Genomic DNA, 18,123 nt, shown 5'->3' on the forward strand with positions numbered 1-18,123 from the left:
TGCAAAGACTTGTGCTGCATCCACTGTGCTTTGGCTCAAGTGGTTAATGATGTGTCAGGTTGGTATGAGGCAGCCAGATCTTGTCCCTGCAAATCCTTACACCTGAGAATGTGCTTTTCAGCTGTCACTACAGAACAAAGCAGTTAGCAAGGCCTGCGCCGGCACAGCAGCCGAAACGCAAACAGCGAACAGAAAAGGACTTTGTTTTTCCTCACAGATTAAAAAATATAGATGTATATGTACAATGTTCGGACATTAGGGGAAAGGGCAAACACTGAGAGTTAATTCAAACTGTTGATGGTTTATTTTTTATTGAATCTTGTGGTCAAAATTGTTTTCATTTGCGATGTGAAAGAATCCATCATTTTTTCCAAAGCACCACCCAGAATCTGCCACTGGTGATGTTCTAACGTCCCAAGTGCCTATACAAATAGAGAGGTCAGCTGAGATTTGTAAACTAGAGATCATAAGTTTTAAGGAATTTGTTTATTCAGCCTAGAGTCTCCAAATTGTGTAGAATGCCAAAATTAAAAGTCTTTTCACTGTACCGTGTCAGGTTACAATAAAAATCTCTCTAATGCTTTGGATGTGCAGATGAGAAAATGAAATTGCAGTTCCATTTTAAGCAAGCTGTTTGTCAGCACATGCACTTTAATTGCATGTAAGTACCTCCAGCAGTTACAATAAATAGGCAAAGTCAAAATGTTTTATACTTGTATAAGCCTGCGTTTAGCGTGAATGAAAAGCTGCCTGAATTACACAGAAAAGTATTGGTTGAGTCTTTGCATTTTTAGCTCTACTGCTGAAATACAAACAGGCATACTCCCATTTCCAAATACTTGAACAGATTGACTGAATTAAGGGAATTTTCATGGGAATGACAAGAGGCAGATCTCTTCCTGATGAGAAGGCCACCACCACATAACAAGTTCCAAGTCCCTCTCAAGAATGTGGAGCATGGGAACCATGCAAAGAAAAAAAAGATCACCAGAGTCCTTTATAACATTAGCAAAATATTTCTACATCTAATTCTTGAGAAAGAGCTGAGCTACTTCTGTTGAAGTCTTCTGGAGTAGTTCAGTATGGGGAGAAAAAAACCAAAAAAGCCAAATGGGTAAAGTAGAATAAAGCTGCAAGACACATTCAGAAAGTTTTATGGTGGTTAGTGCAAATAATAACACTATTTGACCAAAAAAAGAAAGAAAACAAGAAAGATTATTTTAAATAATTCTAACTGGAAATATTTTCAGATGTGGTTAAAAACTATGGGAAGTGTGATCAAAATTTGTACCCTGCAATTGGAATAAGCTTTGAGATTCCGTCCTTGGAGTATCTGAACTTTGCTGCCCTTGTTCGTAGATAGTTTGAAAACAGGTAAAGCGTTTCAACAGGCTACATACTTTAAGTAAGCTTTGTCGCTAACATTATATTTGCTGTCTTTATAAAGATATAGATGAATGTGCTACAGGAACTCATAACTGTAGAGCTGACCAAATGTGCGTCAATCTCAGAGGGTCCTTCAGCTGCCAGTGTCCTCCAGGTTATCAGAAACGAGGGGAGCAATGTGTTGGTAAGTCTTCCTCCATCCGAAATGATTTTCTTTCGTTACTTGAAGTTGCAGCCTCTTATAATAAAACATGTGAGTAAAAAAAGCTGTTTATTTTTTAAATAATCACTTTATCAAAATAATTAATCACTAAAACATGTAGCTAGAAACTATTTTGAGTGTAATCAACACTTGGAATTGGACTTCACAAGATTAAGTTTCTTAATAGTTGCCGTTGTGTTTATTATTTGTATTGGGGCATTGCCTAATGTCCCAGATACAGTCATAAGTCTATGATAGCAGCAAACTGAAGTATGTCTTTCCACTGACCTCAGTGAGATTCGAATCCAGATCTGCGGGACAAAGCACTACCTTCACACGGACCTAATCCCTGCTCTGCAGAGCCCCCATGCACAGTCTGCTTTATGAGTATAAATGAAAGAGATGGAAACTCTGAATTCAAGTATATGATATTTGCAACTTATAAACCACTGTGCTTTATTACCTGGGCCAAAATAAACCATCGGCACCTCTGGGACCTATACAGGCATAGCATTAAATTAAATCCAAGTGCAGCATAAACACTGCATCTTTCCTATTCCATCCTCATTTGGGGATGTTATGCGAAAGTGCCGTTACTGTGTTCCTGCAGTCCTGTCAGCCCATAGCACCTCTTTAATCATGGTTTCAATGGATGAAATGTTTTTGTATGTAGGTGCTCCATTCCCAAGCTTTAGGTCTGTCGAGAGATATTAAAAAAAACTATGAAGTAAGAGAATCAACTGTGCACATCGTGAGGTGACATTCAGGACCACTTTGTGTGAGTCACAAGACTGGCTTTTATGCAGCCTAAGAGAAAATGTTTTTTGGTCCACAGCAAAGCAGGAACAGAACTTCATCTTTTTCTCTTCACACTGAGGATCTTGAACTTGAAAAAGTTTATGGGAATAGTTTTGGCTCTTCCAAAAAAGGCTTGACAAGGTTGTAGGTAGCCACTGCCCACCAAGGGCTGCAGGAAGGATACTGGAGAAGCCTCAGTACGCATCCAGTCTGACTTTAATCTCTGGCCATGGCTTTTCTCACGGGTTCTGAGCTGAGGGCTACAGAAACCAACCCCCAAAAACTTTTCTGAAGGTATGCATCCAGCTCTTAACTGACAAATTGGTGTAAACACAGATGTATCTGATATTTCTCAGTTCTCTCTGGAAAAGGAGGATGAATAGTTTGGGAGTGTAGGCACAAAGATAGTTTTGACAGGTCACTGACGTATATATAAAGTTTTAAATAGGTGGGTTTTATCTAATTTTTTTATTTTTAAATAAATACAGAACTGCTGTGCAGTAGCACTTTTGATATCATGGTCCAGGGCACTACTTGAAAGCCTTATGGGACCTAAATTACAGAACTCAGTAAATGTATGATACACCCTTATATCTTTGCATAAATCCATCTATGTATCTAAATCTGCACTTAAAGTTTTCTGGAAAATGAGATTTCCCTTCTCTTATTTAGGTCAAAAGTAAGAACACCACCTGTGTTACATATTACACACTGACCTAAATTATAAGCACTTAGTACTGTCAGCAATTCAGAATGAAGCCTGTCTTTGGGGATATTTTTCTTTTTTTTTTTTTTTTTTTTAACAGCTTAGACAGAAAATGTTCTTGGGGCCAGATCTTGATAGAGGTTCTCCATATGGGAGGAAATGTTTCTCTCAAGTTTGAACAAAAATTTTCCAGACTCCTTTGGCCTCAAGTTAGAGAAAGAAAAGGACTGACTGCTAACCATTCATCATTTCTTTTATATATTACATTGTTTTATTTTAAGAATTTGGTCGTTCACTTACTGCAAAATTAGTCTTTCCTGAAACACAGGATTGCAGAGAGAGTGAACTGTACTCCAGCATGACTTCAAACAGAAGATTTGGCAGAATTGGGTAGATTGTGCTTAGCACTTAGGTCTGTGTGGAGCTGATGAGCACAAGAGCCTAACCCTGCAAGGAAAACTCCCACTGAATTGGAGTGCGATCCTGGAAGCATTTCCATGCAGAAATACAGTGCCTAAAAAGCAAAGCGTCGCTTAAATATCTACATTGCTCAGTCTTTCAACAGCAAATTGTAGGGCTTAGTCCTGTAAATTCAGGGATGCAAGATCTGCAGTACCTCCTGATTTATTCCATTTCTACCTCGGAATTTCCCTGCAACAAAAGAGTTGCAGCAGCAACCGCTACTGTACGGATAGTCAGGAATTTTCCAGTGTAAGCCTTTTCATTCAAACTCATCCAAAACTAAGATCAGCTCCTGACAGAGGATGCAAAATGGACAAAGAAGGGGTTAACTTCTAATAATGATTATTTTTTCACTTCATATTAAAACAAACATTTCTCTCATAATAAAAATTGGGGAAAAAAAGAGGGGAAAAAAACAACAACAACAAAAAACAACAACAAAAAAAAACTTGGCCTCTTTTTAAACACAGCTATGGTGGAAACAGCTGGAGGTAGGAAACTCAAAATCTGGCATGGTTATGGGAAGTGCCTTTCTTTGTTCCAGTGAAAACTGGTCTTATTTGTCTGAGCGCTTAGCCTTTGAAATCTCCCATTGTGTACATGTCGAACAGGCGTGGGTTTCCCTACCAGGCTCAAGCAGGCCATAACTGAAGACAACTTCTGCACGATCAGCATTGCAGCACAGCTTAAAAATCAATTTGTGGCCAAACAGGCAGGATCTCCTCCAGAGCGTAAAGAAACCTAAAATGCAGAGGTAAAAGAATGGGCTGTTGCACGATTTGTGTGGTTTGCAGGTGAAAACCCTGCTCCAATGCACATTAGGAATGCTGATCCACCTCACAACTGGGGCTGATCTGTGTGGAGAGCCTAGGGAAGAGAATGCTGCCTGGGATAGCAGCACATCCAGCTTGTGCACTCGCCTTGCTCAGCCCCAGAGCGAGGCCAGAAGGTGCTCGAGCTGCAGTGCTGCTGTATGCAGAGGTATGCAGGAGGGGAAAGGGAGTGAGAGCAGCCCCTCGGGAACCTAGCCAGTTTCTGGGGGATCCCAGTGGAAGCACAGCCATCTGTTTCCTTTTCAGGGCCACTAATCGCCTGTCCTCACAGGGAAAATTTGGACTCTTTTCCTAACAGGGCTGAAAAGATTTAGTATAAGCTAAGTGTGCTGCATGAGAACTTTTGGATAAAAACAAAATGGTTCTTGAGTTGCAGTCGCTGTGTTGGTCAGCACTCTGCATGAGCATGGGACATTTTAGGTTTTGAAAAGCTGAATGAAACATTCTGGGTTCTGCCCATACAAAACAACAAATACGACCAGTACTGTGGAACTGAATAAGAAGTAAAATTAGCAGAGGTACTGATAGTAGCGGCTGGAAGACAGGCAGTGAAAAAGACTGAAGAAGTTAATGAGAAGAAAGGGTAAAGCAGCATGCCCCTTGAGATCTGTGGAAGCAATATCTAGCCCAGATAAGCTTTTTTTCTGCTTTTAATCAAGTTCATTTAACTTTACAGTTGGGTAACACAGCAGCTGTGAAGGCCCATGATTCCATTCAAACTAATTTCTCTTTTTTGCTAACTCAGATATAGACGAATGCACCCTGCCTCCTTATTGCCACCATCGATGCGTAAACACTCCTGGTTCCTATTACTGCCAGTGCAATGCTGGCTTCCAGCTGGCATCCAACAACCACACCTGTGTAGGTAAGAACTTCTTTACATGCACTTACACATGAGCTCACTTAGTAGAGACAAACACCGACACATGCCTTGCCGTGATTGCAATTTAATTGTCTTTATCCCAACTTACTAAAGGAAAAAAAAAATACCAACCTACACATCACACTAGTTGCTATATTGAGAGGCTGTCCTGACTGTAGGAAATCATAAGATCTGCTGTGAAGGAAAATATGGCTGCTGATGCACCAGGGTACTGAGTAAGTTTATATGAGGTATACATACTTGGTAGAAAGATGCAATTTCTTAAGCAAAACTGTTAACTGTCCAGGATTTAAAGACACATTCCTCAGTAACAGTACTGAAAGACAAGTGTTGTTGAAAATACCCGTAAAGAATAAAACCTGCGTTGCCATTTCCTGGTGGTAATTTTTGTTGTTCTTTGTTTTTTATTTCATGTTTTGGAATAAGGCTAGGTAGGAAATCAGGAGATGGCTTTTCTCTGATTTGGGCTAAGAAACATAAATAGTTGTGTTGAACCTGAGCAAAGTTTTGCTTAGCCCAGTGTTGCTTCTTGTAAGGGAAACTGTTGATCACAGCCTGAACCTCTGATTAACCATCTCAGGCAAAGGATGAGTCAGCTGTGGGAGCACAGGCGAAGGTAATTCAGCTGTGCTCCCGGAAGGCGTGGAGCTTGATTCTACCTCTCCTAGATCCCATTAAAGGGCTGACCACCACTATGGCAATATCTCTTTCTGGAGATTGCTCCTTTATGGAGTTCTGGTGGCAAGCCTCAGCGTTATCTGTCTTGACTGAAGGCCTCAGAGTTGCTGAGTCTTTTCCCTAGATACCCTCTGGCTACCTATTTACAGCTATACTTGTATTATTCCAACTATACACTTCTTCAAAATGTCAAGGCTTTAAGGAAAGAGAGTAGGAAATAAGTACCCTTCCATGCTCCTAGCACTGAATAAGCAGAAAGTGTGGTTTGTGTTCCCCTTTTTCATAGCAGTTTTTTTGTTGTTTTTTTCTCGTGCAACATTATCTTGGATCTGAAACTCTGTCTCTTTGTCTGTTGACTTTAACACAACTGAGATCTCAGCTAGGAACAGCAGAGTGAGAATGGCTGTGGAAATCAAGAGATTGGTGATAGGGAAGGCTGGGAGTTCTCCCTGGCTAAATACACACATGTACAGGCACTGTAGTGACAGAGGCTTTCATTGCTTTCCACCAAATAATAGGATAAATATTGCATGTGGATTTAACATAATCACATGACAAGTTGTTACGCATTTGACCCTTTCCATGGCTCAAATTCAAGATGTTTTCTTTCAATTACAAACCTGTATGATGGCTCCAAGTTTGCTAGGTGCTTCACCAAGAAGTCCCTTCTGACTCTTACTGGCCTCCCAGCCTAATAAGTCATATCCCCACCAGGAAAAGTAAAGTGAATCTTAACAAGAAAATCTGTAAAAGAATGGCTGCTGCATCAAGGCAGACTTTCACATCTGCAACAGTCATCTGGCAGAAGTGATTGCAGCTGTACTGATCACATTTGTCTTACAACTTTTGCATATATTGAAAGTGGGTCAATATTTCTTGGAAGGGAAACAAACGGAATTGTGGCTTTGGCTTTCTTATTTATTCCTTCTGGTAGTGTTGTCATGATGTGCATTCTTCACACTGTTGCCAGAAACCAAATAAAAGGAGGGGGAAAAACAGCTTGGTAGTCAGTTCTCCCCTATTAATTCATTGTCAGGTCCAGGAGGATCACGTAGCTAATTAATATTCTCCTCATTGGTTTACTTCTCATGAATACCTCATCTTTTGCTGGGTTGGTTTCTTTGCAGTTTTATTGGTTGTTTCTGTAGGTGACTGTTGCTGACACGCATAAGCACTTGCAAAAGCTACGAATTCAAAAACTGTTTACAGTGCAGCTCTCTACTACTGATTACAGCTGATGAGCACAAATATGAATGGAAAATATGCAGGAAAGAAACACAAGGGAAAACAAGGAAGCAACAATTAGTCATCAGCCTATAAAAATAAGCACTACAAATTGCAAACGTGATTACACTTCTATAAACCTTGCATTTAAACTGCTTCTCTTCCCGTATTGCAGAGTTCTCACAGATATCCTTTGGATGGCACATTGTGGAAAATGTGGCCTAGAAACATACCTTCCCTCTGGACGGTCTAGGCCTTAAGAGCTCGGCAAAACTGTACTGGCCTAAAAGGCTCATGTTGTAATTGTAGTGGTATTTCAAAGAACAAATTTAAGGAGTAATAAATAGCTCAAATCTTAACCACCACATGCTGAGAGGTCTTATCAGTATGTGTTCCTTATATCAATTATTTATAGACTTGGCATTTTATACCTGAAGAAAAAAAAAACCACACTGGAATGTGGAGTTTAATAGCCACACTAAACATTATTGGAATAATTCAGTACACGTTCGGATAACTCTCATTCCTGGAAAAATACTCTTTTTTTTTCTGCATGGAATGCAAAGCATAGATTTGACATTGTTCCAGAGACTGTAGGTCTGTAGTGATGTAGTCAGCTGAGCTCCAACTAAGCAAAAAACCCAGACCAAGGACTAATCCACTTGATCAGCCTAGTTACTAGGAACCAAAGATAAAGATCTGCAATTTTTCCTTTCAGACATAAATGAGTGTGATGCCAATAACCCATGTGCACAACAGTGTTACAATATACTGGGTTCTTTCATCTGCCAGTGTAACCCAGGATTTGAGCTAAGTAGTGACAGAATCAACTGTGAAGGTAAGCAATGTTTTTCTTTCCTTGGAAGGGCAGTCATTTTGGATTGATGTTCCCAGAAGTATCTCTGTGAACTCAGGGGTAGAATTCAAGTGGAAACACACTGTGGTTGCCGAAAAACTTGTTGACTTTTCTTTTTTTTCCTTTGGTGTTGCGAATTATGTTGTTGATACACACCTTAGTAGCTGCAGTTTAATTCAGGTACGTGTTGGTATGGCTGGCTGTCTTTAATAGTAAGGACAAAACAGGACAGACATCACTACTGTTCAGATCACAGCCGGGGTAAATAAAGCTTCACAAACACTTGAACTGTGTGTGGTCTAATGCTGATGGCCATTAAATGAATTGGAAAGGAATGAAAACCAAAAAACAATTGAAATTCTGAGTTCTGTTAGGTTCCTCAGAAAAGAAAATCCTTAAATTTTTGATTGTAGGGAAACAACAATTGGGCTTTTGAGGCGCTTTCAAGCCTGTGTATACAAACAGCATGTCTCCTGATGATTATACAATCAACACTTTATTTCCTCTGCCAGAGCCTCCACAGGGGTCCTCTAATTTCCTTTTGGACACAGGATGATCTCACCCTTAAAGCCCATATCCCTTCTACCAGTCTGTGAGCCAAAGAGGTCTTTTTGGTTTACCACTGCCCTCCTAAACAAGCCAGCAGAGCTATTACAGATGGTTCCTCTCCAAGCTTCTTAAGCTTAATCTTACTTGCAAGCGAACAGAGCAGGGAGCAGCAAGTATGCAGCCTTCAGGATAATCCCTGACAAAAGTCGAGAGCTGGGCTCAAATCTGAGGTACTGGGTGGGTGTTACAGTGTTTTCCAAGCCATTCCCTAGTTTTTGTTGGTTTAATTTCGTTTCTGGGCAATGACATACAGTGTTTAAATCAGTTTCATGGTACAGCTCTCTGGCAAGGGGCTGATGGTTACACAAGGATTAAAAAGAAAAAGAAATGGTATATCTCAAATATTATTTGAAGACAAAAAAGAGGCCTTACACTCTTCCCCAAAAGAATGCTCCATTAGGGTAGCACACAAATATGAAGGCAACAGTTTTTGCTATGCTAGCTTATCTCGTATTTGCTTTTTGTGGAAGCAGCCATTTTCTAGAATAGAAGAACTGCAGATTCTCACTCCTGTTTTCCCAAACTACTTCTGAAGTCTTACTTTAGCTTCCTCAAAGAAATGTGTTTCTCAGCTTTGAGAGTGAGTAACAAGTACAACTAGACCTTCAGTTTACAGCTTCAAGGTGTTAAGTCATTTCAGAGTCCTTGAGAACTTATTCTTTAAAACAGCTTCACTGTTTCTTCTCTCAGAAACATCAACTAGCTGTTGTATTTAGTCCTGTGGAAAGGTAGGTATCAAAAAAAAAATAACCCAAAGTTCTGCTCTCTGCAGATACTGATGAATGCAGAACGTCAAGTTATATATGTCAGTATCAGTGTGTGAATGAACCAGGAAAATTCTCCTGCGTCTGCCCTGAAGGTTACCAGGTAGTAGGAGGCAGAACATGTCAAGGTAAGTGCCTCTATCCTAGCACTACCCATTCTGCATTGTTAGTAACATTGCTTCTCACAAGGCTAAGAATGCTTGCTGTCTAAGTATTTATGTTTTATGGCAGCGTAATCATGCTTACAAACGATACGTTGATGCACTTGATGACTGATTGTATATTTGATGTTCTTTTAATGTGGATCCTTCAGCTCAACTCTAAATTCCTCGGGTGCTTAGGAAAAACAATTCAATTTTTGCAGCTCTGAGGTAAAACTGATTTTTGGATGTCCAGGTGGTGAATCTAAGTTCCAGAGATAGATATCTGCAAAAAAAAAAAAAAAAAAGGCCATTTATGACAGGCACAAGGCATTGCTTTAAACCATTTAAACCATGTTTCTTTTTATAGAGGTTCCTAAGTGCAGCCAGAACAAAAATGAAAGACAAGTTCTGATAACAGACAGAAGGAAAAAAACAAAAAACAAACAAAAAAATAATAATAATAAAATAAAAAAATTAAAAAATAAACAGGAACTTCGAACATCTGGTTTTATGTTTAGAAAATAAATGTCCTGGTCTGTGTTTCAGTTCTGGTTCGGTGCTGCCACATCACTAGGATTATAGTTTTACAGTTTGTTTTTCTCATAGGCTCCATATTTATTATTTGCAGTTCCTTCCAAAATACTGAAGAATGCAGGAATTGTTACCTTTGTAACCCTGAACCTGATTTAACAGACTTTATTTGTAGAAATAGTTGTGTTAATTGTCAGAAGGGGGTGAGGGAAAGAACTCAAATTTATGAAAAGGCTGTAAGGTGGTGGGTTGTTGTTTTTTTTTCTGTTCTGTTCTTATTGTTTTGTTCTAGGGTTCAGTCTAATTTCAGAGAATCATAGAATGGCTGGGGTTGAAAGGGACCTCAAGGACCACGAAGTTCCAACCTTCCCCTGCTGCAGGCAGGGTTGCCAGCCACTACATGAAGCACTAGACCAGGTTACTCAGGGCCCCATCCAACCTTGCCTTGAAAACTTCCAGGGATGGGGCATCCACAGCCTCTCTGGGCAGCCTGTGCCAGCATTTCCCCACCCCCTCAGTGAAAAACCTCCCCCAACATCTAATCTAAATCTTCCTTTCTTTAATTTAAAACCATTCCCCCCTTGTCTTATCACTATCTACCCATATAAAAAGTTTCCTTCCCTCATGTTTACAGTCTCCCTTTAACTTCTAACTCTCCTCCAGCAATGAGATCTCCCTGGAGCCTTTTCTTCTCCAAGCTGAACAAGCCCACCTCCCTCTGCCTGTCTTCTTAGGAGAGGTGCTCCAGCCCTCAGATCATCTGTTCAAAAGCTCAGCATTTTTCCTTCAGATACAGTACTGCAGATGGGGCCTCACAAGGGCAGAGTAGAGAGGGGCAATCACCTGCCTTACCCACCTGGCCACCTACCTCTTCTGATGCAGCCCAGGATATCACTTGTCTTCTGAGCTACAAGAGCATGCTGATGGCCCATGCTCAGCTTTTCATTTACCAGGACCTATAAGTCCTTCTCAGCAAGGCTCCTCTCAAGTTCTTCTATCAGTCTGTATATATATCTGGGATTACTCCAGCTCAAGCACAAAATCTTGTACGTTGCTTTGTCGAACCTCCTTTTGAGGCCCACCTTTCAAGTTCATCAAGGTCTCTCTGGATGGCATCCCTTCCTTCTGCTGTATCAACTGTACCACTCAGCTTGGTGTCACTTGCTCAGGGTGCACTCGATCCCATCATATGTGTCACCAATAAAGATGTTTAAGAGTACTGGTCCTAAGACAGACCACTGGGTGACACTGCCAGACACTGGCCTCTACCTGGGCATAGAACCATTGACCACAACATCCTGGCTGCAGTCTTCCAACTAATTCCATATTCATTAAATAGTCCACCATTCAAATCTGTATGTGTCCAGCTTAGAGATAAGTATGTGGTGGGGGACCATGTCAAAGGCCTTTCACAAGTCCTGGTCGATGACATCAGTTGCCCTTCTTTTGTCCACTGATGCCATCATTCCAATATTGAAGACCAGCAGATTGGTCAGGCATGACCTCCTCTTGATGAAGCCACGTTGGCTGCCTCAGAACACCTTATTTTTCCTTTTTTTCCCTTTGTGTCCTGGGATGCATGTCGTCCAGCCCCATAGACTTGTACACATCCAGTCAATGAGGCACTCTCAGACTTATTCTGCCCTTACAGTGGGGGTGATTTTGTGTCCCCAGTTCCAACTAAGAGTTTCAGGGATGGGAGAAATATGAGAATCCTGGCTGCCAGTAAAGCAAAGGACTCATTGAGTACCTCAGTACTCTCCATGTCTCTTGTAGCCAGTTCTCCTTTCTCATTTATCAGAGGAGGCGCACTCTCCTTGGCCTGTCCCTTCTGACCCCACTTAACTTGCCTATCGCTTGTAAAAAGCTCGTAGCCCTCAATGTATTGAGTATTCCAGTTATGCAGATATGCCACCATGTTTCCATGTTAGCAATAAGATCGTAGTTTTCCAAGTGCACATGGTTTCAACTCCTCCTGCTTATTTCCCAGGTTGCTTGCATTGGTTTAGAGGCACTTCAGCTGGGTTTTCAGACTCACTGCCTTCCTAGAGAAGCCCTCCCACAAACCTCCAGGACAAATCTGAGTTTTTCCCCCACAGCTTCCTAAACCGACAGTGTTCACTAGTTCTTGGTCACCCAGCAGACACCTCCTCCCCCAGCAGCTCTAGCTTAAAGCTCTGGAGATGAACCCAGCCAGCTTGCTCCCAAATATGTCCTCACCCTCCTGGTTAGATGTGTACCATCCCACGTCAACATTCCTGGTTTGGCAAAGGTGCATCTTAGATCATAGAATCCACAGCCTTTGATATGACGCCACTCACACAGCCATTTATTCAAGTGGTCTGTTTTTTCTGCCTGGATCCCAGTTTCCAGCTGGGAGGACTAAGGAGAACACTACCTGCACTCCTGATCCCTTCAACATCTTCCCAAGGGACATAAAGTCTTTTTTGATATTTTTTAATTTCCTGGTCACAGCCTTGTGTGACCTAGCTTGAAAGACCAGGAGGAGATAGTGGTTCTCTACTTTTATTATAGTCAGCATCGTCTTCATGATGTCCCGAATGCGAGCCCCCAGAAGGCAGCAAACCTCCGGAGAGGTTATCTGGACAGCAGATGGGTGCCTCAGTGCCTCTCAGCAAAGAATCTCCAATTGCTAAGACCCTTTGCCTTTTTTTAGTAGCACTGGTTGTGACTCAGGTCCTCAGTTGGACCTTCTTAATGTGATCACCTCCTTCTGGTTCTCAGCCACCATTCATACCTTCTTCTTTCTCCCATACCAGTCTGAAATCTATTGGCTAGTGGGACTTCAGGAGCAAGGAGGAGTCTTCTTCTTTTACCCCTAGCAGAGACAGTGTTCCAGTCTCCTTCACCCTGCACATGTTCACCCTTTGTCAGGTGGGAAGCCTTCTTATCTTCTTCCCCTAGCTGGACCCCAGGACAGGGCTGTCCATCTGTCTGTGCCCTTGCACCATACCGGGCATCCATCTCTCTTTCATACTGGAATTTCTTTTCATTTCTAAGAGCATCTTGGGCAGTTGGATCATCTTTAAAATAAAAAAGACCTGTATCTTCAAAGAGGTTCTATTTATTTGAATGGCCCCTTTTTGAGGCTGGGTTAATTTCAGAGCTATTTCTGTTGAAATGTAACCATTTACTGGGCATTTTAGCCAGGCCATGAAAACCAGCCGATTAGAAGTGAGGTCCTGCAAAAAGCCTCGATCTTCTTCCTTTAAGATGTCTTATGCTGGAAAATGATTCGTTGCTAACTTGGAAATTCAGTGTTTCTACAGCTGAATTATAGATAGTATGACTCCCGTGTTTCTTTGGTCAACAAAAAATGTTTAGAATTAACATACATTTAACAAATATGTTCCATGTCTGCATCAGAAAATGCTTTGTAGCCAGTCTCCAGGAAAGCAGGCAAAGAGAACAGAAATCTTGAGTTTCAACAGAAAATAGGTGGCTTGTTTGGTGGTTGTTGATTTGTGTGTTTTTGTATCAAACTCATTTAATCTGCTTTGACTGTTCCTTTTCCTTCCCCCTAGACATAAATGAGTGTGAGACTACTAATGAATGCAGAGAGGATGAAATTTGCTGGAATTACCATGGAGGATTTCGTTGTTACCCGATAAATCCTTGTCAAGAGCCCTATGTCCTCACATCTGAGAAGTAAGAGAAAGACAGACACTTTTTTAGGGTTATCCACATCAGGCAGCGTGACCAAATTTGGCAGAAAGCAAGTACTGTTTGTCTGCTACTATCGAAGTCATCCATTTTTGTTTTTCAGCCGCTGTGTCTGCCCCGTATCAAACACCATCTGCCGAGAGCTGCCCTACTCCGTTGTGTACAAATATATGAGCATCCGTTCAGACAGAACAGTGCCTTCCGATATCTTCCAGATTCAGGCAACCACTATTTATCCTAATACTATTAACACATTCCGGATCAAGTCAGGAAATGAAAATGGAGAATTTTACCTGAGAGTGAGTATTGGTAGAGCGGGTTATGAACCTCTAGTGCTGCCAGGGTGTTACGGTGTTCCTGTAAGAGCAGTATCATAGCATACACAGTTCATCAGCTTTTTAATAGCTCCTTGTTAAGTGTGCTTGCTTTACACATTTCAAGCCTTTACCTGCTCTGCCCAACAGCTGTATAAACTGAGAATCAAACAGTTCATGTGACTGCAGCACAAGTAACCTCCATGAACATTTAGCAAGTGATACTCACACAGAACTCAAACTGCCTCTTTGAACTTTTCAGTCTCTGACATCCCACCGGTATATATTTAGAAGGGAACCGTAAAAGATGCAGAAGGCATTTAGCGAGCATTCTTTTTCTCCACAAAAGAAATTAAGTCAGGAAATAGCTCAGGATGAGGCTCTGATTCTGAGAGAGAAATTCTAATGTGCAGGAAAGTCTGTGTTGAGGGATACTTTTTTTCTCACACTGCTGCAAGTATTTCAGAAAACCACAGAAGTTTAAATGACTTAGGACAGCAGTATTTCCTGTTGGTGTAATGCATTCAAGTAGATTACAGATGAATGAAACCAACATCTACTTTAAGATTCCTTTTTGAAAGTAATCTGATTTTTTTCTTTTTTTCTTTTTTGGGCATTTAATATGTATAAATTCCTGGAAAATCCTTTTTCCATTATGTGTGGCTTTATGCTCAGTAAAAAAGCATCGGCACTGAAAACAAGCCAGAACGTTATTAATTAGAACATTTTCATTTATTTTTCTTAAAATATGAGGATTAGGGTGTTCTAATAATACAGAAGAATACTAATACAGTGTTGCCTGTTTACATCAAGATAGGAACAAGCATCTCCTCACTTGTGCCTCACTTAATCTGGTATACCTATAATTCAGTGCTATTTCCTGGATTTATTACACATCAAAAACCCATACCTGCCCCCAAAGTATTCACTGTTGTTTTAAGAAAAGGAAAAAAAAAATGGACAGCTCTTAAGGATGAGTTCATTTTAGGTAAGGAAAGACTCCAGTCTAGTCTGCAGATTGACTTTGAAACTGAGCTCCAGTCTTCTGTTGCCACCCAACAAGAAATCACAGACCTTAAATAAGGAAGCACGTGTTTATTCCTGCCAGAGGGTCAGCTCTCTCTTAGAAATTATTCCTATCATTTCAGTGAAGACTGCAATAGGTCTCTGATGCAGCACATGGATTCATTTGTCTAACCTACCTCGTTCACATGGGGAGCAAAATACAATAGGTAGAGGGAGGGATGAGTTTCCTCCCTTTACCATCTGTAAATTAGGAAGCGTTTCACCATTCTAGTGGCATGCCACCTTTCGGTTGGGTCATCAATGTCTCATTCCCAATCAGCAAGACCCCAGCCTGGAAGGAACTCTGGGGTGGAGCAGGAGGCAGCGGGGCAGGCTAGCTGCAAGAACTCCGTGTTTATGGGGTACACAGACTCTCCTGAAGTATGAGCCATAGTGCAATTTCCCTCCACTGAATAAGCCACATCACTGTTAAATACATTAGGTATCTCTACTTATTCTTCATGTATCTTAAAAGCTGATAGACGGAGATAAAACAAAAACCATCCTGGGACAGACTACCGCTGTCCAGGTCCTTTAGGGGAGTCAGCATAACCAGGAACAGATTTTGTAGCGCAGTTTATTCCTCCAAGCCCCAGTCAGGTAAAGCTTTCCCTCCAGCAAGGCCAGGTGTGAGATTAGTCATGGCCATTTAGAAGTGTTTAAATAATACTTGCATTGTGAATCTCCGTGCTGAGGCAGAGCATTTTATGGTGTAGTAACACAAGCAGTCCCCTGACACAGCTAGAGAATCGCTTAAGATCTGACTGAATTGAACTTTGTTTTTCCCTTCTTTCAGCAAACAAGCGCCGTAAGTGCAATGCTGGTACTGGTGAAATCGCTATCGGGGCCAAGAGAACACATTGTGGATCTGGAGATGCTAACAGTCAACAGTTTGAATTACCGTACAAGCTCAGTGTTAAGATTAACAATCATAGTGGGACCTTATGCATTTTAGTGGTTTTCAGTAACCCTTCATTGGCACTTAAAGCAGCCAAAGAATATTATCTTAAAGAAAGCACTTACTATTTTATTTATAGATTTTACTCTTTTTTTTAATATATATTTGTTTAGTAAGTTGATAACCCACACATTACACCTGTAATTCAGAATTAGTAGATGTGTTCCATAGTATAACATGGGCATTGTCACTTTCTGTATAAAGATTTAAACCTTTTTATGCCTAGATGCATAGTACTTTTGTATGAGAACTGTATGTTCATTCTAGCCTGTAAAACTTCACGCACCCTTCATAGCCAAATAGGTCACACAATTCAGAGGTGATCCTGAACTGTTCTTGTTTAAAATTCTAATGCAGCTACACTGACAATCTCAAAAGCAAAGAATTGTATTATGAATGATATGCAAAGTAATGGTTCTCTGATAAGCTAAATATATTTCTTTGTAACTAACTTTATAACAAAAGATAACAGTTAATAAGAATCTATTCCTGTAGGCATTTATGTTGTGCTATCACTCTTTTTTTCTGGTCTGGGTTGGGGGGTAAAGTTGCATTGTGAGAAGTGTTTTGCATCAGGTTTTCACATGCAGATTGCGTTGACCATACCATGGAATAACATTCTGCTCTCTCCGAGAGAAACAGGCCATTGTAAGAACATTTCTCCTACAAAGACAGACCCCAAACAGAAAATAGCCGTGCTGGGCACACATCTTGTCCCAAGAACGCGGCCGGTTGTTACTGGTCAGAGGGATGCAGCATTTTCAGACAGAGGTTGGTGTGCTGTTTTTCCAGACGTGTTGTGTACTACAAACTAAGCGTATTTGCTTGTTAAGTTATATCATCCATTTTCAAGCACTGTCCTGTTCTTGCTCTTAAAACTCAGATGCGTCATGTACAGTGTGCAGAAAATTTATTTCTAGTTCAAGAACTAATAGCATCTTTTGTAATATGTAAAATCTTATTTCTTGTTTAAAATGTAGCAGTTAATCCTTTGATGTACAAAATTTTTAATAAAGTTCTCTTACCACAGTGCATTTAGTCTTCCTTGAGAAAGTCCTAGCACACCTTACAGGGCTGAATGCTCACTACTGTGAGTTCTATAGACAGAGTGGCACAGAAGACATCAGGTCATAGAGCATTAGTTCCTGGCCAACTAGTAACACCATTTGTGGAAGGACAGTCATTACCTACCAAGTACTGCTGACATTTTAAACTGTCATACCAACACGTTAGTTGCTGGTTTCTCCATTGAAAATTCTTGAACAGTGTATTTATTGTACACAAAAATCCTCCTGTGGTGCAGATCCGCATATTCGGGTTTTTTGAGAGGCTCTGTTACCCTCAGGGATGGCTTTTCAGGGCAAATGCCCAGAGAGATGCAGCCAGCGAGCATGGCTGGAGGATACGGCATTCAGAGATCCTGGGATACACAGCAGCAAAACTGCCTCCAGGACACAGCTTGGGACTGGCCACAGCAGCTCCACTTCGGGACATCACAGCCCCCACACTCAAAAATTGCAGAGCAGGACCCCATTTCCCAGTGATCATTCCTTCAGGCATTCATTTGTGGCTTTAGGTAAATACTTCATCTGCCAATGGGGTCAGAGCACATGGTTATGGCACAGGCCAGAAAAATAAATAGTGCTGGCACGGGCTACAATGTCATTGCCCAGGGCCCCAGGGCTGTGAGATGAGCCCACAGGTAGCCTTCATAAATCTCCACAAGCCAGGCTCACCAATACAAACCCGGTCACTTCAGAGAGGGATTTCACCTATTTTCCACAGAGAAAACACTCAGTGTGCAAAGTCTGGCTCATAGGAAGCTCCTTTCTCTCACCAGAGGGATTCCTCCCCATTCAGTGTCACTACTGTGAGCCTCCTTGGTCTGAGAGGTAACTCCCCACCCCGCACAAGTATGGAAGTAAACGTGTCAGGCCTCCTTTAACTGCCTAAGTTGTGTAATTCAGCACTGCTCATTCTAATAAGCAATTGGGTTTGATGTTTCTAGGTTTAAAAAGTTCACCTTT

The 18,123-nt window shown here is 41.2% G+C and overlaps 1 protein-coding gene across 3 annotated transcripts in view; it reads left to right on the forward strand.

Annotated features, from left to right (window-relative positions):
* The window catches only part of EFEMP1 (EGF containing fibulin extracellular matrix protein 1), a 51,065-nt gene extending 33,940 nt beyond the window's left edge, over window positions 1-17,125 (forward strand). For 2 of the 3 annotated variants that reach the window (XM_015856797.1, XM_015856798.2), the window contains 7 exons: window positions 1,448-1,570; window positions 5,133-5,252; window positions 7,891-8,010; window positions 9,410-9,529; window positions 13,621-13,744; window positions 13,863-14,058; window positions 15,935-17,125. In XM_015856797.1, the coding sequence (XP_015712283.1) occupies window positions 1,448-1,570; window positions 5,133-5,252; window positions 7,891-8,010; window positions 9,410-9,529; window positions 13,621-13,744; window positions 13,863-14,058; window positions 15,935-16,093 (962 nt within the window). In that variant the 3' untranslated portion in view covers window positions 16,094-17,125. The remainder of the gene's footprint in view (window positions 1-1,447; window positions 1,571-5,132; window positions 5,253-7,890; window positions 8,011-9,409; window positions 9,530-13,620; window positions 13,745-13,862; window positions 14,059-15,934) is intronic. The other variant, XM_015856799.1, reaches the window with a different exon arrangement.
* Window positions 17,126-18,123: the final 998 nt, after the last annotated feature.

This window comes from Coturnix japonica, chromosome 3 (genome assembly GCF_001577835.2).
Source record: "Coturnix japonica isolate 7356 chromosome 3, Coturnix japonica 2.1, whole genome shotgun sequence".
Taxonomy (NCBI): Eukaryota; Metazoa; Chordata; class Aves; order Galliformes; family Phasianidae; genus Coturnix; species Coturnix japonica.